Below are 25,167 nucleotides of genomic sequence, written 5' to 3'. Positions count from 1 at the left end.
TAAATACAACCTTGTGGTAACGTTTCAGACTTAGGTACAGAATGATTCTGTGCTTAAGATAAAAAGCAGGAGTCTGCTCCTAGCTTAAAAATTGTTCTAAACCCAACATTGAAGATATTCTGACAAAATCTATCAGGAAGCCATTTTATGGTCAAAAGCTTACCCTCCTTGCTAAGAAGCCATTTTGTAAAACAATGATATCTGTCATGCAAGCTGTGCAAGGTTACCTTATGAACGCTTCCAATTAGCTCAGACTGGTACTTCTTTATGATAGGAATTTACTTCACCAGCAGGATTCAGCTGAATTTGTTTTTCCCATCCGATAAATGGCTCAGAGCCTGTAGGAGTGATCAGTCAAGTGCACACAGACCTGTCATTTAACCTCTCTTCCTTATGAATTATTGTCTTTCACTGTTACCTCAAAATTAGAGCAAAAGCACAACAGGTCAGGTAGCATCCAAGTAGCAGGAAAATCGATGTTTCGGGCAAAAGGGCTTTCTGGAGGTGATTTCATTACAGAGTATTAAGGCAAAAAGGTAGAGGAGTTAATAACTTCCTTCACGCAGCATGTGCTACCCAGAGAGATTCATTCAGACCAACAGTCCAATTTTACTGCTAGGTTGTTTAAGAAAGTCATGGATAGCTTAAGTATACAGCACTTTAGATCAAGTACATACCATCCTGAATCCCAGGGAGCTTTGGAAAGGTGGCATCAGACCCTGAAGACCATGTTGAGACCGTACTGCCAGGATTACCCAAATGACTGGGATAAAGGTATCCTATTCGTATTGTTTACCATTCGAGATCCCCCAAATGAATCGCTCAATTTACTCCCATTGAGTTAATATTCGGACATAGATGAGAGGCCCTTTGAAATTAATTAAAGAAAGATTGACAGGACCGAAGCCAGAGATCTCACATTTGGATTAGGGAGGGAGAGATTAAATTGGGTAGGCGAGTTAGCTAAACAACACCTAAAGGGGGTGCAGCATAGAAAGAAGCAGGTGGTAGATAAAAACACTTAAATTTGGACGTTTTCCCATGGGGATGGTGTATTAATATTGTAACCAGTGATAAGAGACCCCTTCAAAGTCAGGTTTAGTGTTGCCTATCAAACTGAAAAAAAGTTCAGTCAGGTAAACTATCTGGTAAAGATGCCAGATAGAAAAAACTGTATCGGGTATGTCATGTGAATATGTTGAAACCTTACTATAATGGAGACGGGGAACTGGAGAAACAGGTGTTAGTTACTGCCCCACAGAGTGAAGAATCAAATCCAGATGTCATGGAGTTTGATGTTCCTCTAACATATGTTAAACAATGAGAAAGGCCTTGAAGAGTGGTATAGGTTAGTGAACTATCTATCTCAGGAGCAAAGAACCCAGTTGAATGGTTTGTTGCAGCAGTATGAGGACATATGCAGGAATAAGGTGGGGGAGGACTAATACTGTTGTGCATGAGGTAGAAGTAGGGAATACTGTTCTGATAAAACAACACTCCTATAGACTTAATCCTTTGAAAGCCACACAGGTCCAGAAGGAAGTGGATGCGATGCTCAATGAAGATATCATCAAACCGAGTCAGAGTGAGTGGAGTTTGCCAATCATGTTAGTTCCCAAACCTGACAGGTCTCGACGATATTGTGTGGACTATCGGAAGGTCAACGCCATAACAAAATCAGACTCATATCCAATACCAAGATTAGAGGTCTGTATAGAGAAAGTTGGACAAGCCAGTTAACATCACAAAGCTGGAAGAATTGTACCTACCTTATTAGTAGGTACACTTTATCAGAGAAAGTGAAAGACGTTTCTGTGTTTGTAACGCCAATTGGGCAATATCAATTCAAAGGGATGCCTTTTGCAACGAAGAACACACCAGCCACATTCTAAAGACTCATGAGCAGAATTGTGGCTGGGTTAACAAACTGTGCAGTCTCTCTGGATGATATAGTGATCTTTAGCAAGTCATGGAAAGATCACATGGGACAGTTGACAGAGCTCTTTGAGTGACTAAAAGAAGCAAAACTAGTAGTAAACTTAAAGAAAACAGAATTTGCGAAGGCAGAGGTGACTTTCTTGGGATATAATATTGATCATGGAACACTGACCCCAAGGAACACGAAGATGAAGGCTCATTGAAGAATTTCCACAACCATCTTCAAAGAAAGAGGTACTTTGATTTTTGGGACTAAGTGGATTCTACTGGAAGTTTGTTCCAAATTTCAGCAGCGTGGTGGTAATACGAACAAATTTACTAAAGGCGAACACAAAATTTTGGTGGACAGAACAATGCCATGAGGCATTTGAGAATTTAATAGCAGTATTAACCAGCACACCAGTTTTAGCTACACCATTTTATTTAAACCCTTCAAAAGTGCAGTTCATGCCAGCGATATAGGAGTTGGAGCTGTACTGCTCCTGGAGGATGATGATGGAATTAAACATCCAATTGGCTACATTTCAAATAAATGCAACACCCACCAGAAAAAAATAGTCTACATTGAGAAAGAAATATTGAGTTTGGAACTGGCTTTAATGTTTAAATGACGAACAATGTGTCAGAGACCATTGTATACACGGACCACAATCCTCTTACATACTTGGAACGATTTAAAAAGACAAAAATATGAAACTATTTCATTGGAGTCTTATCTGAAAGACTCTAAATTTATAAATTGTACATGTTGCAGGTTGTAAACATGTGATAACAGATGTGTTATCGCAGATTTAGAGGAAAATGTGAACATTAAATTGGACAGATTCCAATGTTTTATATTTATAATGTATGTGTGCAGAAATTAATATGCACTTCAATTAATGACCTATACATTTTATTGTAGTAGGATTAAGAGTTAGAAAAAAAATGAAGCCATCTTTTCTTTATGATGATTAATTTTTTCTTAAGGGGCTAAGTGATATGAAGTTGAAGGCGTGTACTGTACCTTTATGAGAGAGTGAATGCTGTTCTGAACAGAAAGATGACAAGTACTTGTGTCATATGACTAGACACCAGTCTCAGACCGTACTGGAAAATTGAAAATATGTAACATTTGGCTGTGAAATAGAGACCTGAGTTGGTTGCTGTTTTGAAAATTCAAATTTACAAGGAAGTGAGAACTGCAGATACCGGAGATCAGAGTCGAGAGTGTGGTGCCAGAAAAGCACAGCAGGTCAGGCAGCATCCGAGGAGTAGAAGAATCGATGTTTTGAGCATAAGTCCTTCTTTAGGAATGACCTTCATCCTGATGAAAGTCTTATGCCCGAAACATCAATTCTCCTGCTTCCCGGATGCTGCCTGGCCTGCTGTGCTTTTCCAATACCACATTCTCAACAACAATTCAAAGCTAACCAATCAGTTTAAATTATGCCCCAGGACACTAAAACCCAATTGAGTTTGAATTTATTGTTTTGCCAACACTGAACTAATGAGACCATCTGATGTTGGGGTTATAAAAGAGGCAGGCATTTTTAAAATCAGAAAGAGCAACTGCCATCAACACAGATCCAAGAATTTAGGAAATACTCTCTATCAAAGGTACCTATTCATATGAAACATATATCTGCAGTAAAAAGAAAGAATATGATCCAGGGAGATCTTCAGCTGGAAGAAGGCAGACACTAAAGACAATAGCTGCTGTCTGTTTTTGAAATTAAGTTGATGTAATTTTATTAAGTGTCCTATTGGAATAGTATATTGTTTATAGAGTTAGAGGCAGGTAATAAGCAGGTAAGAGGAGGGGAGGCTTTGAGTTGTTAATACATGTTTAATTTCACTTTTAGAGTTAACAAAAATAAATTGATATTATTTTCTTGAAATAGTGGAAGTTAGAACTTCTCTGTCGCTCATATTTTAACAGACTACTAAGTGAGTTGATCTTTTCTGGGTGTTTGGTTTAACTAACAGAAAGGTTTGCCACCATGTTGTAACACAATCAACTTCTCAAAGGCAACTAAAGATGGGCAATAAATGCTGGCCAGCCAGTGACACCCACGTCCCACAAATAAATTTAAACATTTGATCTCTGATCTCTGTGGTACAAAACTGCACACTGGGTCAGAGCCCCTGTGGTTTCCTACCTCACCTCCCACAACAACCTGGGATACAACTCATTTGGACCTGGGATTTGTCCAGTTTTAAATTCACTAAAACCTCTCATATGCCCTCTGTCAATTTACTCAAGATCCTTACAGTCACCCTTCCTGAATTTTCTACCTGTATCCTCCAAGTTAAGACAGATGTGAGGTACAAATTTAACACTCTACCAATGTACCATCGCTTCACACACAGATTGTCCTCTTAGTCACTCATGGGCTCCACACGTTCCCTTTCTTGTGGATATACTTGTAGAATATCTTGGGATTCTCCACAATCTTGCCAGTGTTTCTTTCATAACCCCTCTTTGCTGTTTTAATTGTTTTCTTAAAATCACCCTTGCACTTTCTAGACTCCACTCAGGTCTCTGTTATTTTGCTTTCTTTGTAACTTTTAAAAACTGCTCTTTTACTTTTAATCCAGTCCTGAATATTGATAGATATCAAGATTCTCTGTATTTGGTGCTCCGACATTTCACCCAAAAGGGAACATTTTGTCCTTTCCATGATTCCTTACGAACGCCTCCAATTGCTCTGGAGTCATGGTCATATAAATTGGCAGCACAGAGAAAGGCTCTTCAACTTTTGCTTCCATGCCATACAAAAATAAAGTTACTATTCAAATCCTATTTGAGGTGAGGTGAGAGTGACAGTGTGTGGCAGCAAGGAACCTGAGCAAAACTGGAATCAAAAGGTATGGAGGGAACACTCTCCACTGGTTGGAGTCGTACCCGGCACATAAGAAGATGATTGTGGTTGTTGGAGGGCAGTCATGTCAGCTCCAGGTAGTTAAGAAGGCATGCGAGACAATTGCTTTTATCAGTTATGATCTAGAATATTCTAGGAGAAAGTGAGGACTGCAGATGCTGGAGATCAGAGCTGAAAATGTGTTGCTGGAAAAGCGCAGTAGGTCAGGCAGCATCCAACGAGCAGGAGAATCGACGTTTCGGGTATGAGCCCTTCTTCAGGAATAGAATCATAAGAGTCATACAGCATGGAAACAGACCCTTCTGTTCAACTTGCCCATAATGATCAGACATCCCAATTTGACCTAGTCCCAACTGCCAGCATTTGGCCCATACGCCTCAAACACTTACTGTTCATATACCCATCTAGATACCTGATAAATGTTGTAATTGTACAGTCTCCATTACTTCTTCTGCCCATTCAGCCCAGTCCATGCATGCACCACTCTGCGTGAAACTTATCCCTCAGATCCTTTTTAAGTCTTTCCCCTGTCACCTTGAACCTATTCCCTCTAGTTTTGGATTCATCCACCCCAAGAAAAGGATCTTGACAATTCACAGTATCTATGCTCCTCATGATTTTAAAAACCACAATAAGCTCATCCTTCAGCCTTTGACACTCCAGGGAAGGAGCGGGTGCAGAGATTCACCAGGTGATGTCTGAGATGGACCATTTCAGTGAAGAAGAGAGGTTGCATAAGCTCAGGTTGTTTTCTTTGGAGCAGAGAGGATTGATGAGAGACCTGAAAGAGGCGCATAAGAGTATCAGGACATAGACATGCTGAATGGAAAGCAACAGGTTTTCTTAGTCTAAAGGTCAATAACAAGGGGTGGCATCATTTTGAAGTGCAAGGCAAGTTTTGAGGGAATTTTGAGGAAAAGATTTTTCCTAGTGGGCAGAGAGGGTCTGGAACGCACTGCCTAGGATGGTAGTTGATGTGGGAGACCACATGTCCTTTAAAAAGTACTTCATTGAACACTTGAAATGTCCTAACATTCAAGGGTCTGATCCTAGTGCATGAAAGTGGGACTAGTGTAGGTGGTGGTGTATTTATGGCGGGACAGACTCAATGGGCCAAAGGGTCTCTTCTCTTCTATATGATTCCCTGATTTTGTCCCTTCTTCAAACTGATCTCTGTGATGGTAACAACATCATAATTCCAAATGTCAACTCATGCCCTTAACTCATTTGTCTCACCTATAATACAAGGGTATTAAAGTCGCCTTGCCTTCCTCGCTTGAGACTTAACACAGCTGTACCTCTTCTGCTCATTTGAGGAGAAAGTGAGGTCTGCAGATGCTGGAGATCAGAGCTGGAAATGTGTTGCTGGAAAAGCGCAGCAGGTCAGGCAGCATCCAGGAAGCAGGAGAATCTGAAGAAGGGCTTATGCCCGAAACGTCGATTCTCCTGTTCCCTGGATGCTGCCTGACCTGCTGCGCTTTTCCAGCAACACATTTCCAGCTCTTCTGCTCATTTGCCTAAAATAACGTATGCAGTGTCATGATTAAACTCTGCCTTAGCTGAAATTGCTCAAACTCCTCCCAATAACTAACAAACCATCCCATAAGAGAGTTGGTCAGTATTCTGGTTCAGGCGCAGACCACTTCCACCTCTAGAAATCTAGAAAGCCACCGGCCCAGCCACTTCTACCCTGCCAACATCACCCATGTCATCCGTTCCGCGACTTCTGTGTCCTTCGTGAGGAACCGCAACCGCTTCCGCTCCCAACATGACTTATTCCGCGCATTCTGCCACTTCTGCCCCCTACGTCAACACTGACGCAACGCATTCTGCCATATTTACCCCCGCAGCTGCCACTGTTGCAACCATCTCCGTCCCTACTGAGGCCACTCACCTGCACACCGTCGACACACTCCCCCCCCATGGATCCCACTGTCAACACCCCATCCCACAGAACCCCAGGGTGAGCATCACTTCCGCAAATGATGTCACCTCTGGTACTCCCACTACCACGCCCACTCCAGTTACAATTCCACCCCCATACCCAGCCCCAGCCCTATACCAGGTCTGAGCTCCCAGCCCTACCAAGTTTTCACCATCCCCCCAGACCTTCCCCTCGCTGAGGACGAACGATCAGTCCTCAGCAAAGGCCTTACCTTCATTCTGCTCAGTCCATGCATCAACGAATTTAACTATGTTGTGACATCAAACACTTCTTCTGCTACCTCAGCCACCAAGCTTACTCTGTCAATCAAGACTCCCATCCACCTTCCGAGGATCCCTTGGCCTGCCTCCAACACATCTCATACACCTGGACACCCTGTGCCAGTCTGTTACCGGCCCACGGCCTCATTATGTCCAACTGCCGCCGAGACATAGACCGCCTCAACCTGTCCACCCCCCTCACCCACATCAACCTCTAACCCTCACAACATGCAGCCCTCCACTCCCTCTGCTCCAACCCCAACCCCAACCTCACCATCAAACCAGCGGACAAGGGGGACGCAGTGTTAGTTTGGCATACTGATCTCTACACCGCTGAAGCCAGGCGCCAATGTGAAGACACCTCCTCCTACTGCCCCCTTGACCACAACCTCACTTTCCATCACCAAACTGTCATCTCCCAGACTGTAGATAACCTCATCACCTCAGGGGGGTCTCCCACCCATAACTTTCAACCTCATAGTTCAGGAACACCGCACTTACCTCGTTGATTTTAACCCTACTGCGAATCCTCTTGCAAGGATGCCTGCCTTGAAGAAGTTATCCTCCTCTCTCTACAAGAATCTCAGGGAGTCCCTCTCCCACTGCAACTCCCAGGTCATTTCCTCTGACCTATCATCTTCATCCCCTCCCCCACTCACCCATTGTACTCTATCCTACTTTCTCCCCACCCCCACCCTCCTCTAGCTTATCCCTCCACACTTCAGGCTCACTGCCTTTATTCCTGATGAAGGGCTTTTGCCCGAAACGTCGATTTCGAAGCTCCTTGGATGCTGCCTGAACTGCTATGCTCTTCCAGCATCACTAATCCAGAATCTGGTTTCCACCATCTGCAGTCATTGTTTTTACCTACAAAAGTCTGCCTCGCCAGGCCAAGATTCTGCCTGATCAGGCTGGGAGTCCATAACGTCATATGTCCTGACCGCAGTTTTACCTGAGGTCAGAGTGTAAATTAGCTTGACCATAATCCCCAGCATGTTTGATTGCAGCTTTTAACTAGTCCCATAGCCATTTCTACTGCTCGGTTACATTTATTTTAGCATTAGAAAGGGATAGGTACATACCACAGGCAAGAGTAATAGCTTGGGGAAAGGCAATAATGATGCATTTAGGCAAGATTTCAGATGCAGAAGATGGGGAAGGAAACTGCAATTGAAATTGTTCGAGGAACAGCTACTGCATGTCCTTAATAACTATGTACTTATTAGGCAGAGAGGAATTGGTAAAGTGAAGGAACTGTGGTTTACTAAAGAAGTTGAATTTCTTGTCAAGAGGAAGAAGATTTATGTAAAGATGAGATGTGAAGGCTCAGTTAGGGCAATTGAGGATTAAAATTATCCAGGAAGGACCTAAAGAGAGAGCAAAAAAGAGCCTGGAGGTGACATGAGAAATCTTTGGCAGGTAGAATCAAGGAAAACCTTAAAGCTTTCCTTCGGTCTGTCAGGAATAAAAGAACAACGGGAGTAAGATTAGGGACAGTCAAGGACAGTAGTGAGAAGTTGTGCGCGGAGTCCGAAGAGATAGGAGAGATGTTAAATAAATATTTTTCTTGTCAGTATTCACACTGGAAAAAGACAACGTTGTCGAGAAGAATACTGAGATACAGGTTATTAAATTGGATGGGATTGTGGTTCATAAGGAGGAGGTGTCAGCAATTCTGGAAAGTGTGAAAAAAGATAAGTCCCCTGAGCTGAATGGGATTTATCCTAGGATTGTCTGGGAAGCTAGGGAGGAGATTGCAGAGTCTTTGGCTTTGATCTTTATGATGTCATTGTGTACAGGAATACTGCCAGAAGACTGGAGGATAGCAAATGTTGTCCCCTTGTTCAAGAAGGGAGTCGCGACAATTCTGGCAATTATAGATCAGTGAGCCTTACTTCATTCTGGGTAAAATGTTGGAAAGTGTTATAAGAGATAGGATTTACAAACGTCTGGAAAGGAAAAAATTGATTAGGTCCAGTCAATACGGTTTTGTGAAGGGTCGGTCGTGCCTTCTTTGAGTTCTTTGAGAAGGTGACCAAACAGATGGAAGAGGGTAAAGTGGTTGATGTGGTGTGTATGGATTTTAGTAAAGCATTTGGTAAGATTCCCCCACAGTAGGCTATTGCAGAAAATATGGAGGCATGGGATTGAGGGTGACTTAGCGGTTTGGATCAGAGGTTGGCGAGCTGAAAGAAGACAGAGGGTGGTGGTTGATAGGAAATGTTCATCCAGGAGTTCAGTTACTAGTGGTGAACCGCAAGAATCTGTTTTGGGGCCATTGCTGTTTGTCATTTTAAAAAATGACCTGGATTAGGGCCCAGAAGGATGGGTCAGTAAATTTTTGGACGACACTAAAGTCGATGGAGTTGCAGACAGTGCGGAAGATGTTGCAGGTTATAGAGGGACATAAATAAGCTGCAGAGATGGGCTGAGAGGTGACAAATGATGTTTAATGTGGAAAAATGTGAGGTGATTCACTTTGGAAGGAGTAACAGGAAAACAGAGTACTGGGCTAATGGTAAGACTCCTGGAAAACTGGGACTGTTTCTGGGGAAGTTGGGACTGTTTCTGCAGGTGCTGAAGATTAAAGTCAAGAGTGTGGTGCTGGAAAAGCAGAGCTGGTCAGGCAGCATCCGAGCAGCAGGAAAATTGATGTTTTGGGCAAAAGCCCTTCATCAGGAATGAGGTGGGAGCCTCAGGTGCAAAGATAAATGGGAGAGGAGTGGGGCAGGGGGGAAAGAAGCTGAGACAGCAATAGGTGGATGGAGGTGGGAGTAAAGGTGATAGGTCGGAGGGGAGGATGGTATAGATAGGTGGGAAGGAAGATGGACAGATAGCACAGGTCATGAGGACGGTGCTGAGCTGGAAGATTGGAACTGGGGTAAGGTGGTGAGGGGGAAATGAGAAAACTGGTGAAATCCACATTGATGCCCTGGGGTTGAAGGGTCCCGAGGTGGAGGATGAGACGTTCTTCCTCCAGTCAATGGGTGATAGGGAGAGGCGATGGAGGAAACCCAGAATCTGCATGCTTTTGGCAGAGTGGGAGGGGATGTTGAAGTATTGGGCCACAGAGTGGTGAGGTTGGTTCGTGCGGGTGTCCCGGAGATATTCTCTGAAGCACTCTGGGAGTAGGCGTCCTGTCACCCTAATGCAGAGGAGGCCACATCGAGAGCAATTGATACAGTAAATGGCATGTGTGGAAGTGCAGATGAAATTTTGATGGATGTAGAAGGCTCCTTTAGGGCCTTGGATGGAGGTGAGGGAGGAGGTGTGGGCACAGGTTTTGCAATTCCTGCAGTGGCAGGGGAAGGAGCCCGGAGGAGAGGGTGAGTTGTTGGGGGACGTGGACCTGACAAGGGAGTCGCGGAGGGAACGGTCTTTGCGGATAGTGGATTAGAGGTGGGGAGAGAAATATACCCCTGGTGGTGGGGTCCATTTGTAGGTGGCGGAAATGGCAGAGGATGATGCGCTATATATGGAGGTTGGTGGGATGGAAGATGAGGACCAGGGGGTTCTGTCCTTATTGCGATTGGAGGGGTAGGGCTTAAGGGTAGAGATGTGTGGAAGTGGATGAGATGCGCTAGAGAGTATCATCAATTTGAGGCGGCTGGGTGGCTCAGTGGTTAGCACTGTTGCCTCACAGTACCGCGGTCCCAGGTTCAATTCCAGCCTCTGGCGACTGTCTGTGTGGAGTTTGCACATTCTCCCCGTGTCTGTGTGGGTTTCCTCTGGGCAGGGCAGGTGAATTGGTCATGCTACTTTGCCCGTGGTGTTAGGTGCATTAGTCAGAGGGAAATGGGTCTGGGTCGGTTACTCTTCAGAGGGTTGGTGTGGACTTGTTGGGCCAAGGGGCCTATTTCCGCACTGTAGGGAATCCAATCTGTACAACCATGTGGGAGGGGAAATTGCAGTCTTAAAAGAGGGAGACCATCTGTGTGTTCTGTGGTGTAAGTGGTCCTCCTGGGAGCAGAGGCGGAAGAATTGGAAATACGGGGTAGCATTTTTGTAGGAGGGAGATTGGGACGAGGTGTACACCAGGTAGCTGTGGGAGTCGGTGAGTTTGTAGAAAATGTCAGTGTTGAGTCGGTCAACGTTGATGGAGATGGAGAGGTCCAAGAAGGGCAGAGGGGTGTCAGAGATGGTCCAGGTGAGTTGAAGGTCAGAGTGGAATGTATTGGTGAAGTTGATGAACTGTTCAACCTTCCCGTAGGAGCACAAGCTGCCGCTAATGCAGTCATCAATGTAGCGGAGGAAAAGGTGGAGAGCGGTGCTGGTGTAGCTGTGGAAGATAGATTGTTCCATGTAGAGACAGGCATAGCTGGTGCCCATGCGGATGCCCATGGCTACCCCTTTGGTCTGGAGAAAGTGGGAGGATTCAAAGGCGAAATTGTTATGGGTGAGGACCAGTTCAGCCAAACGAACAAGAGTGTCAGTGGAAGGATACTGGTGGTAACGTCGGGAGAGGAAGAAATGGAGAGCTTAGAGGCCCTGCTCATGGCGGATGGTGGTGTATAGGGACTGGATGTCCACGGTGAAGATGAAGCATTGGGTGCCAGGGAAACAGAAGTCTTGGAGGAGGTGGAGGGTGTGGGTGGTGTCTCGAATGTATGTAGGGAGTTCCTGGACCAGAGCTATGTGGAGATGAATCCGATGGGGCGGGAACAGGCTCAGACGATAGGTCGGCCGGAGTAGAATGGCTTGTGGATCTTGGGTAGGAGATAGAACCAGGAGGGATACCCCCCACCCTCCTCTAGCTTATCTCTCCACGCTTCAGGCTCTCTGCCTTTATTCCTGAGGCAGAATTTTGGCGTGGGATAGTAGGCATTGGCCTGGACTGGTGGTGTCTTGGCCCAGAGATAGGGACTTGTGGCCCAGCGTGATGGACTGTCATTGTGGCTAAGCAGAGTTTTGGCCCATTGCGGCAGACCCTCAACTCAGCGAGGAGGATTTTTGGCCCATCATACAAGGTTGGTTCTTGGCCCAGCAATGTGGACTTTCTGCCCGGTGTGGTGAACTTTCAGCCTGGTGTGGCAGACTCTTGACCTGTCGTGCAGACTGTCAGTGGCCCAGTGTGCAGATCTCTCAAGCCTAGCATAGTAGTCTTTCAGTGGTACATGGCAGTCTCTTGGTCCGATTTGGCCTCAGCATGGACCTCCGATCTCAAGGTGACTCCTTGAAGTGCAGCCCCACAGTGCCAAAGCATATTAAGATTGTAATGTTTGAAATTTCAACTTTATTTTTTATTTTGTATTTAAAAATAAGGTGGCACATGTACTATAATCACTGCAACATTTGAGTTTGACTTCCTTCTTTTTCCTATCGTGTTCTTAAGATTCGGTACTTAGGTACTTACACCTGAGATGGTGCATTGTGCGGTGGCATGATAGTTTACACGGTACACGTGACAATGAATTCAAAATCAAATCACATCAAATGTTGTGATCTGCCCTGTGAGCTGTTACTTGCAGTTTCCTGTGTTGACGAAATATATCTGAGTTAATTCTCAAACTATTATTTGAGTACTCTTTTCAGACAGTAGGGAGTTTCACAAACTGCAGATTCTTTCTTCTGACAAATTTGCAGTTGGAGGTCAGTAATCTCAGTGTCAGGTCATCTATGGATGACTTCTTTTTAGATTACATTACATTGTGGAAACAGGCCCTTCGGCCCAACAAGTCCACACTGACCCGCCGAAGCGCAACCCACCCATACCCCTACGTTTACCCCTTACCTAACACTACAGGCAATTTAGCATGGCCAATTCACCTGACCTGCACATCTTTGGACTGTGGGAGGAAACCGGAGCACCCGGAGGAAACCCACGCAGACACGGGGAGAACATGCAAACTCCACACAGTCAATCACCTGAGGCGGGAATTGAACCCGGGTCTCTGGCACAGTGAGGCAGCGGTGCTAACCACTGTGCCACCATGCTGCCCAAGTACTTCTTCCAAGTACTGTCCAAAGCTCAACAGCTCTAGCTGCTTCATGAGTAAAATGGCAGTTTCAGTCAGTAAATGAGTTTGAATAACAATCCATTCATTGTGTCCTATGCAGACAAACTATCCAAAAAACCTCAGTATCTTGGTGGAGCTGGAAGGAAAGAACTTTACACTGGATCTCAGCAGCAATAAGTAAGTTACATTATTATCACAGCTCCATCACCAGTCCACTGTGTCAGTGTTACATTAGTAAGAGAGCTCTATCATCAATCCACTCAGTCAGTGTTACATTATTAACACAGCTCTATCGCCAATCCACTGTGTCAGTGTTACATTATTAACACAGCTCTATCGCCAATCCACTGTGTCAGCGTTACATTATTAACACAGCTCTATCACCAATCCACTGTGTCAGTGTTACATTATTAACACAGCTCTATCACCATTCCACTGTGTCAGTGTTACCCTATTAACACAGCACAATCACCAATCCACTGTGTCAGTGTGACATTAATAATTCAGCTCTATCACCAATCCACTGCGTCATTGCTACATTATTAACCCAGCTCTATCACCAATCCACTGTGTCAGTGTTACGTTATTAACACAGCTCTATCACCAATCCACTGTGTCAGTGTAACATTATTAACACAGCTCTATCACCAATCCACTGTGTCAGTGTTACCCTATTAACACAGCACAATCACCAATCCACTGTGTCAGTGTGACATTAATAATTCAGCTCTATCACCAATCCACTGCGTCATTGCTACATTATTAACACAGCTCTATCACCATTCCACTGTGTCAGTGTTACCCTATTAACACAGCACAATCACCAATCCACTGTGTCAGTGTGACATTAATAATTCAGCTCTATCACCAATCCACTGCGTCATTGCTACATTATTAACCCAGCTCTATCACCAATCCACTGTGTCAGTGTTACGTTATTAACACAGCTCTATCACCAATCCACTGTGTCAGTGTTACATTATTAACACAGCTCTATCACCAATCAACTGTGTCAGCGTTACATTATTAACACAGCTCTATCACCAATCCACTGTTTCAGTGTTACATTATTAACACAGCTCCATCACCAATCCACTGTGTCAGCGTTACATTATTAACACAGCTCAATCACCAATCCACTGTGTCAGTGTTACATTATTAACACAGCTCTATCACCAATCCACTGTGTCAATATTACATTATTAATACAGCTCTATCACCAATCCACTGTGTCAGCGTTACATTATTAACACAGCTCTATCACCAATCCACTGTTTCAGTGTTACATTATTAATACAGCTCTATCACCAAAACACTGTGTCAGTGTTACATTATTAACACAGCTCTATCACCAAAACACTGTGTCAGCGTTACATTATTAACACAGCTCCATCACCAATCCACTGTGTCAGCGTTACATTATTAACACAGCTCTATCACCAATCCACTGTGTCAGTGTTACATTATTAACACAGCTCTATCACCAATCCACTGTGTCAGTGTTACATTATTAACACAGCTCTATCACCAATCCACTGTGTCAGCGTTACATTATTAACACAGCTCCATCACCAATCCACTGTGTCAGCGTTACATTATTAACACAGCTCTATCACCAATCCACTGTGTCAGTGTTACATTATTAGCCCAGCTCCATCACCAATCCACTGTGACAGTGTTACATTATTACTACAGCTCCATCACCAATCCACTGTGTCAGTGTTACATTATTAACACAGCTCCATCACCAATCCACTGTGTCAGTGTTACATTATTAACACAGCTCTATCACCAATCCACTGTGTCAGTGTTACATTATTAACACAGCTCTATCACCAATCCACTGTGTCAGTGTAACATTATTAACACAGCTCCATCACCAATCCACTGTGTCAGTGTTACATTATTCATGTGGCTCTATCACCAATCCACTGTGTCAGCGGTACAATATAATACAGCTCCATCACCAATCCAATGTGTCAGTGTTACATTATTAACACAGCTCCATCACCAATCCACTGTGCCAGTGTTACATTATTAACATAGCTCTATCACCAATCCACTGTGTCAGTGTTACATTATTAACACAGCTCCATCACCAATCCACTGTGTCAGTGTTACATTATTAACACAGCTCTATCACCAATCCACTGTGTCAGTGTTACATTATTAATACAGCTCTATCGCCAATCCACTGTGTCAGTGTTACATTATTAATACAGCTCCATCACCAATCCACTGTGACAGTGTTACATCATTAACACAGCTCTATCGCCAATCCACTGTGACAGTGTTACATCATTAACACAGCTCTATCGCCAATCCACTGTGTCAGTGTTACATTATTAACTCAGCTCCATCACCAATCCACTGTGTCAGTGTTACATTATTAATACAGCTCTATCGCCAATCCACTGTGTCAGTGTTACATTATTAATACAGCTCTATCACCAATCCACTGTGTCAGTGTTACATTATTAATACAGCTCTATCACCAATCCACTGTGTCAGTGTTACATTATTAATACAGCTCTATCGCCAATCCACTGTGTCAGTGTTACATTATTAACTCAGCTCCATCACCAATCCACGGTGTCAGTGTTACATTATTAATACAGCTCTATCACCAATCCACTGTGTCAGTGTTACATTATTAACACAGCTCTATCGCCAATCCACTGTGTCAGTGTTACATTATTAATACAGCTCTATCACCAATCCACGGGGCCAGTGTTACATTATTAACACAGCTCGATCACCAATCCACTGTGTCAGTGTTACATTATTAACACAGCTCCATCACCAATCCACTGTGTCAGTGTTACATTATTAACACAGCTCCATCACCAATCCACTGTGTCAGTGTTACATTATTAACACAGCTCCATCACCAATCCACTGTGTCAGTGTTACATTATTAACACAGCTCCATCACCAATCCACTGTGTCAGTGTTACATTATTAACACAGTTCTATCACCAATCCACTGTGTCAGTGTTACATTATTAACACAGCTCCATCACCAATCCACGGTGTCAGTGTTACATTATTAACACAGCTCTATCACCAATCCACTGTGTCAGTGTTACAATATAATACAGCTCTACCACCAATCCACTGTGTCAGTGTAACATTGTTAAAAAAGCTCCATCAAAATTCTACCGTGTCAGTGTTACATTATTAATACTGCTCCATCACCAATCCACGGTGTCAGTGTTACATTATTAACACAGCTCTATCACCAATCCACTGTCTCAGTGTTACAATATAATACAGCTCGATCACCAATCCTCTGTATCAGTGTGACATTATTAACCCAGCTCCATCACCAATCCACTGTGTTAGATGTACATCATTAATAGAGACATATAAGATAATCAGAGGGTTAGATAGGTGGATACGTGGATGGCAAACACATGGGGACACAACTGTAAAGTGAGAGAGATAGGTATAAGGCAGATGTCAGAGGAAGTTTTTTTATTCAGAGAGTAGTAAGGGTATGGAATGCTTTCCCTGCAACGGGAGTAGATTTGCGAAGTGTAAGTGCATTTAAGTCTTCTTTGGACAGGCATATGGATGTACATGGAATAGTGTCGGTGCGATGGGCTTCAGAATAGTATGACACGGCAGCACAACATCGAGGGTCGAAGGGCCTGAACTGTGCTGTAATGTTCTATGTTCCAGAACATAGAACAATAGAACATAGAACAATACAGCACAGAACAGGCCCTTCGGCCCACGATGTTGTGCCGAACATTTGTCCTAGCTTAAGCACCTATCCAATTGCCGCTTAAAGGTCACCAATGATGCTGACTCTGCCACTCTCACAGGCAGCGTTTTCCATGCCGCCACCACTCTCTGGGTAAAGGACCTACCCCTGACATCTCCCCTATACCTTCCATCCTTCATCTTAAATTTATGTCCCCTTGTAACACTCTGTTGTACCCGGGGAAAAAGTCTCTGACTGTCTACTCTATCTATTCCCCTGATCATCTTATAAACCTCTATCAAGTCACCCCTCATCCTTCGCCGTTCCAATGAGAAAAGGCCTAGCACTCTCAGCCTCTCCTCATAAGACCTATTCTCCATTCCAGGCAATATCCTGGTAAATCTCCTCTGCACCCTCTCCAAAGCTTCCACATCTTTCCTAAAGTGAGGTGACCAGAACTGCACACAGTACTCCAAATGTGGCCTTACCAAAGTCCTATACAGCTGCAACATCACCTCACGACTCTTGAATTCAATCCCTCTGTTAATGAACGCTAATACACTATAGGCCTTCTTACAAGCTCTATCCACCTGAGTGGCAACTTTCAAAGAGCTATGAACATAGACCCCAAGATCCCTCTGCTCCTCCACCTCACTAAGAACCCTACCGTTAACCCTGTATTCCGCATTCTTATTTGTCTTTCCAAAATGGACAACTTCACACTTGACAGGGTTGAACTCCATCTGACACTCCTCAGCCCAGCTCTGCATCATATTTAAGTCCCTTTGCAGCCAACAACAGCCCTCCTCACTATCCACAACTCCACCAATCTTTGTATCGTCTGCAAATTTACTGACCTACCCTTCGACTCCCTCTTCCAAGTCATAAATAAAAATTACAAACAGCAGAGGATCGAGAACTGATCCCTGCAAAACTCCACTTGGAACTGGGCTCCAGGCTGAATATTTACCATCTACCACCACTCTCTGACTTCGACCGATAAGCCACTTCTCTATCCAACTGGTCAAATTTCCCACTATCCCATGCCTCCTGACTTTATGCATAAGCTTTTTTTATTGTAATGCTTGGTAAAATCAATCATTGAATCATCGAATCCCTGTAGTGTGGAAGCAGGCCATTTGGACAATCAGGTCCACCACAACTATCCCAATAGCTCCCATCTGGGCACTCGTCTTACCCTATCCCTCTATTTCCCATGGCTAATCCACCTAACTTACACATCCCTCTATGTTAACACAGTTCTATCACCAATTCACTTTGTCAGTGTTACATTATTAATTCAGCTCTGTCACCAATCCAGTGTCTGTGTTACATTATTAACCCACCTCTATCACCAATCCCGTGTCAGTTTTACATTACTATCTCAGCTCAATCACCAATCCACTGTCAGTTACATTATTAATACAGCTCTATCACCAATCCACTGTGTCAGTGTTACATTAACACAGCTTTATCACCAATCACTGTGTCAGTGTTACATTATTAACACAGCCCTATCACTAAGGCATTGTGTCTCTGTTACAATATTAAAACAGCTCTACCACCAATCCATTGCGTCAGCATTACAGTATTATAACAGCTCTATCAACAATCCACTGTGTCAGTGTTACGTTATTAATACAGTTCCCTCATCAATCCACTGTGCCAGTGTTACCTTATTAACACAGCTCTATCACCAATCCACTGTGTCAGTGTAACATTATTAATACAGCTTGATCACCAATCAACTCTGTCAGTGTTACATTATTAACACAGCTCCATCACCAATCCTCCATGTCAGTGTTACAATATTGACCCACCTCTATCACCAATATACTGCGTCAGTGTTACATTATTAACACTGCGCCATCACCAATCCACTGTGTCAGTGTAACATTATTAATACAGCTCCATCACCAATCCACTGTGTCAGTGTTACATTATTAACACAGCTCTATCACCAATCCACTGTGTCAGTGTTACTTATTAACACAGCTCGATCACCAATCCACTGTGTCGGTGTTACATTATTAACACAGCTCTATCACCAATCAACTCTGTCAGTGTTACATTATTAACACAGCTCTATCACCAATCCACTGTGTCAGTGTTACATTATGAACACAGCTCTATCACCAATCAACTCTGTCAGTGTTACATTATTAACACAGCTCCATCACCAATCCACTGTGTCAGTGTTACATTATTAACAAAGCTCCATCACCAATCCACTGTGTCAGTGTTACATTATTAACACAGCTCTATCACCAATCAACTCTGTCAGTGTTACATTATTAACACAGCTCTCTCACCAATCCACTGTGTCAGTGTTACACTATTAATACAGCTCTATCACCAATCCACTGTGTCAGTGTTACATTATTAACTCAACTCTATCACCAATCCACTGTGTCAGTGTTACATTATTGATCCACCTCTATCACCAATCCACTGTGTCAGTGTTACATTAACACAGCTCTATCACCAATCCACTGTGTCAGTGTTACATTATTAACACAGCTCTATCACCAATCCACTGTGTCAGCGTTACATTATTAACACAGCTTCGTCACCAATTCTCTGTGTCAGTGTTACATGATTGATCCACCTCTATCACCAATCCACTGTGTCAGTGTTACATTATTTCTGCAGCTTGTCACCAATCCACTGTGACAGTGGTACATTATTCACACAGCTCTATCACCAATCCACTATGTCAGTGTTACAACATTAATACAGCGCTGTAACCAATCCACTGTGTCAGTGTTACATTATAAATACAGCTCCCACACCAATGCACTGTGTCAGTGTTACATTATTAACACAGCTCTATCACCAATCCAATGTGTCAGCATTACATTATTAACACAGCTCTATCACCAATCCACTGTGTCAGTGTTACATTATTAACTCAGCTCTATCACCAATCCACTGTGTCAGCGTTACATTATTAACACAATTCTGTCATCTACTCACTGTGTCAGCGTTACAATATTATTCCAGCTCTATCACTCATGCGTGGCATCAGTGTTACATTATTAACACAGCTCTATCACCAATCCACTGTGTCAGTGTTACATTATTAACACAGCTCTATCACCAATCCACTGTGACAGTGTAACATTATTAATACAGCTCTATCATCAATCCACTGTGTCAGTGTTACATATTTTGTACAGGTCTATCGTCAATCCACTGTGTCAGGGTTACATTATTAACACAGCGCAATCACCAATCCACTGTGTCAGTGTTACATTATTAACACAGTTCTATCACCAATCCACTGTGTCAGTGTGACATTATTAATACAGCATCATCACCAATCCACTGTGTCAATGTTACATTATTAATACTGCTCTATCACCAATCCACTGTGTCAGTGTTACATTATTAATACAGTTTCATCACCAATCCACTGTGTCAGTGTAACATTATTAACACAGCTCTATCACCAATCCACTGTCAGTGTGACATTATTAATACTGCTTTCTCACCAATCCACTGTGTTAGTATTACATTATTAGTACAGTTTCATCACCAATCCACTGTGTCAGTGTAACATTATTAACACAGCCCCATCACCAATCCATTGCATCAGTGTTACATTATTAATACAGCTATATCACCAATCCACTGTGTCAGCGTTACATTATTAACACAATTCTGTCATCTACTCACTGTGTCAGCGTTACAATATTATTCCAGCTCTATCACTCATGCGTGGCATCAGTGTTACATTATTAACACAGCTCTATCACCAATCCACTGTGTCAGTGTTACATTATTAACACAGCTCTATCGCCAATCCACTGTGTCAGTGTTACATTATTAACACAGCTCTATCGCCAATCCACTGTGTCAGCGTTACATTATTAACACAGCTCTATCACCAATCCACTGTGTCAGTGTTACATTATTAACACAGCTCTATCACCATTCCACTGTGTCAGTGTTACATTATTAATACAGCTCTATCGCCAATCCACTGTGTCAGTGTTACATTATTAACTCAGCTCTATCACTAATCCACTCAGTCAGTGTTACATTATTAACACAGATCCATCATCAATCCACTGTGTCAGTGTTACATTATTATCCCAGCTCCATCACGAATTCACATTGTCAGTGTTACACTATTAACACAGCTCTATCACCAATCCACTGTGTCAGTGTTACATTATTAATACAGCTCTATCGCCAATCCACTGTGTCAGTGTTACATTATTAACTCAGCTCCATCACCAATCCACTGTGTCAGTGTTACATTATTAATACAGCTCTATCGCCAATCCACTGTGTCAGTGTTACATTATTAATACAGCTCTATCACCAATCCACTGTGTCAGTGTTACATTATTAATACAGCTCTATCACCAATCCACTGTGTCAGTGTTACATTATTAATACAGCTCTATCGCCAATCCACTGTGTCAGTGTTACATTATTAACTCAGCTCCATCACCAATCCACGGTGTCAGTGTTACATTATTAACACAGCTCCATCACCAATCCACTGTGTCAGTGTTACATTATTAACTCAGCTCCATCACCAATCCACGGTGTCAGTGTTACATTATTAATACAGCTCTATCACCAATCCACTGTGTCAGTGTTACATTATTAATACAGCTCTATCGCCAATCCACTGTGTCAGTGTTACATTATTAATACAGCTCTATCGCCAATCCACTGTGTCAGTGTTACATTATTAACTCAGCTCCATCACCAATCCACTGTGTCAGTGTTACATTATTAATACAGCTCTATCGCCAATCCACTGTGTCAGTGTTACATTATTAATACAGCTCTATCACCAATCCACTGTGTCAGTGTAACATTATTAACACAGCTCTATCACCAATCCACTGTGTCAGTGTTACCCTATTAACACAGCACAATCACCAATCCACTGTGTCAGTGTGACATTAATAATTCAGCTCTATCACCAATCCACTGCGTCATTGCTACATTATTAACACAGCTCTATCACCATTCCACTGTGTCAGTGTTACCCTATTAACACAGCACAATCACCAATCCACTGTGTCAGTGTGACATTAATAATTCAGCTCTATCACCAATCCACTGCGTCATTGCTACATTATTAACCCAGCTCTATCACCAATCCACTGTGTCAGTGTTACGTTATTAACACAGCTCTATCACCAATCCACTGTGTCAGTGTTACATTATTAACACAGCTCTATCACCAATCCACTGTGTCAGCGTTACATTATTAACACAGCTCTATCACCAATCCACTGTTTCAGTGTTACATTATTAACACAGCTCCATCACCAATCCACTGTGTCAGCGTTACATTATTAACACAGCTCAATCACCAATCCACTGTGTCAGTGTTACATTATTAACACAGCTCTATCACCAATCCACTGTGTCAATATTACATTATTAATACAGCTCTATCACCAATCCACTGTGTCAGCGTTACATTATTAACACAGCTCTATCACCAATCCACTGTTTCAGTGTTACATTATTAACACAGCTCTATCACCAAAACACTGTGTCAGCGTTACATTATTAACACAGCTCTATCACCAAAACACTGTGTCAGCGTTACATTATTAACACAGCTCCATCACCAATCCACTGTGTCAGCGTTACATTATTAACACAGCTCTATCACCAATCCACTGTGTCAGTGTTACATTATTAACACAGCTCTATCACCAATCCACTGTGTCAGTGTTACATTATTAACACAGCTCTATCACCAATCCACTGTGTCAGCGTTACATTATTAACACAGCTCCATCACCAATCCACTGTGTCAGCGTTACATTATTAACACAGCTCTATCACCAATCCACTGTGTCAGTGTTACATTATTAGCCCAGCTCCATCACCAATCCACTGTGACAGTGTTACATTATTACTACAGCTCCATCACCAATCCACTGTGTCAGTGTTACATTATTAACACAGCTCCATCACCAATCCACTGTGTCAGTGTTACATTATTAACACAGCTCTATCACCAATCCACTGTGTCAGTGTTACATTATTAACACAGCTCTATCACCAATCCACTGTGTCAGTGTAACATTATTAACACAGCTCCATCACCAATCCACTGTGTCAGTGTTACATTATTCATGTGGCTCTATCACCAATCCACTGTGTCAGCGGTACAATATAATACAGCTCCATCACCAATCCAATGTGTCAGTGTTACATTATTAACACAGCTCCATCACCAATCCACTGTGCCAGTGTTACATTATTAACATAGCTCTATCACCAATCCACTGTGTCAGTGTTACATTATTAACACAGCTCCATCACCAATCCACTGTGTCAGTGTTACATTATTAACACAGCTCTATCACCAATCCACTGTGTCAGTGTTACATTATTAATACAGCTCTATCGCCAATCCACTGTGTCAGTGTTACATTATTAATACAGCTCCATCACCAATCCACTGTGACAGTGTTACATCATTAACACAGCTCTATCGCCAATCCACTGTGACAGTGTTACATCATTAACACAGCTCCATCACCAATCCACTATGTCAGTGTTACATTATTAACACAGCTCTATCACCAATCCACTGTGTCAGTGTTACATTATTAACACAGCTCAATCACCAATCCACTGTGTCAGTGTTACATTATTAACACAGATCAATCACCAATCCACTGTGTCAGTGTTACATTATTTACACAGCTCTATCACCAATCCACTGTGTCAGTGTTACATTATTAACTCAGCTCCATCACCAATCCACTGTGTCAGTGTTACATTATTAACACAGCTCTATCACCAATCCACGGTGTCAGTGTTACATTATTAACACAGCTCTATCACCAATCCACTGTGTCAGTGTTACATTATTAACACAGCTCTATCGCCAATCCACTGTGTCAGTGTTACATTATTAATACAGCTCTATCACCAATCCACTGTGTCAGTGTTACATTATTAACACAGCTCTATCGCCAATCCACTGTGTCAGTGTTACATTATTAATACAGCTCTATCACCAATCCACTGTGTCAGTGTTACATTATTAACACAGCTCCATCACCAATCCACTGTGTCAGTGTTACATTATTAACTCAGCTCCATCACCAATCCACGGTGTCAGTGTTACATTATTAATACAGCTCTATCACCAATCCACTGTGTCAGTGTTACATTATTAATACAGCTCTATCGCCAATCCACTGTGTCAGTGTTACATTATTAATACAGCTCTATCGCCAATCCACTGTGTCAGTGTTACATTATTAACTCAGCTCCATCACCAATCCACTGTGTCAGTGTTACATTATTAATACAGCTCTATCGCCAATCCACTGTGTCAGTGTTACATTATTAATACAGCTCTATCACCAATCCACTGTGTCAGTGTTACATTATTAATACAGCTCTATCACCAATCCACTGTGTCAGTGTTACATTATTAATACAGCTCTATCGCCAATCCACTGTGTCAGTGTTACATTATTAACTCAGCTCCATCACCAATCCACGGTGTCAGTGTTACATTATTAACACAGCTCCATCACCAATCCACTGTGTCAGTGTTACATTATTAACTCAGCTCCATCACCAATCCACGGTGTCAGTGTTACATTATTAATACAGCTCTATCACCAATCCACTGTGTCAGTGTTACATTATTAATACAGCTCTATCGCCAATCCACTGTGTCAGTGTTACATTATTAATACAGCTCTATCGCCAATCCACTGTGTCAGTGTTACATTATTAACTCAGCTCCATCACCAATCCACTGTGTCAGTGTTACATTATTAATACAGCTCTATCGCCAATCCACTGTGTCAGTGTTACATTATTAATACAGCTCTATCACCAATCCACTGTGTCAGTGTTACATTATTAATACAGCTCTATCACCAATCCACTGTGTCAGTGTTACATTATTAATACAGCTCTATCGCCAATCCACTGTGTCAGTGTTACATTATTCACTCAGCTCCATCACCAATCCACGGTGTCAGTGTTACATTATTAATACAGCTCTATCACCAATCCACTGTGTCAGTGTTACATTATTAACACAGCTCTATCGCCAATCCACTGTGTCAGTGTTACATTATTAATACAGCTCTATCACCAATCCACGGGGCCAGTGTTACATTATTAACACAGCTCGATCACCAATCCACTGTGTCAGTGTTACATTATTAACACAGCTCCATCACCAATCCACTGTGTCAGTGTTACATTATTAACACAGCTCCATCACCAATCCACTGTGTCAGTGTTACATTATTAACACAGCTCCATCACCAATCCACTGTGTCAGTGTTACATTATTAAAACAGCTCCATCACCAATCCACTGTGTCAGTGTTACATTATTAACACAGTTCTATCACCAATCCACTGTGTCAGTGTTACATTATTAACACAGCTCCATCACCAATCCACGGTGTCAGTGTTACATTATTAACACAGCTCTATCACCAATCCACTGTGTCAGTGTTACAATATAA

The 25,167-nt window shown here is 42.7% G+C and overlaps 1 protein-coding gene across 1 annotated transcript in view; it reads left to right on the top strand.

The window, feature by feature from the left end:
- LOC122544470 (disintegrin and metalloproteinase domain-containing protein 12-like) overlaps positions 1-25,167 on the top strand; it is a 255,817-nt gene that overhangs the window by 42,458 nt on the left and 188,192 nt on the right. The window contains exon 3 of the mRNA XM_087992302.1: positions 13,065-13,141. Within this exon, the coding sequence (XP_087848428.1) occupies positions 13,065-13,141 (77 nt within the window). The remainder of the gene's footprint in view (positions 1-13,064; positions 13,142-25,167) is intronic.

This window comes from Chiloscyllium plagiosum, unplaced genomic scaffold (assembly GCF_037043375.1).
Source record: "Chiloscyllium plagiosum isolate Xiang-an unplaced genomic scaffold, Cpla_swu_hap1 HiC_scaffold_1, whole genome shotgun sequence".
NCBI classification, from domain to species: domain Eukaryota; kingdom Metazoa; phylum Chordata; class Chondrichthyes; order Orectolobiformes; family Hemiscylliidae; genus Chiloscyllium; species Chiloscyllium plagiosum.
Note: the sequence above shows the minus strand (reverse complement) of the source record. Positions and strands in the feature narration are given on the sequence as shown.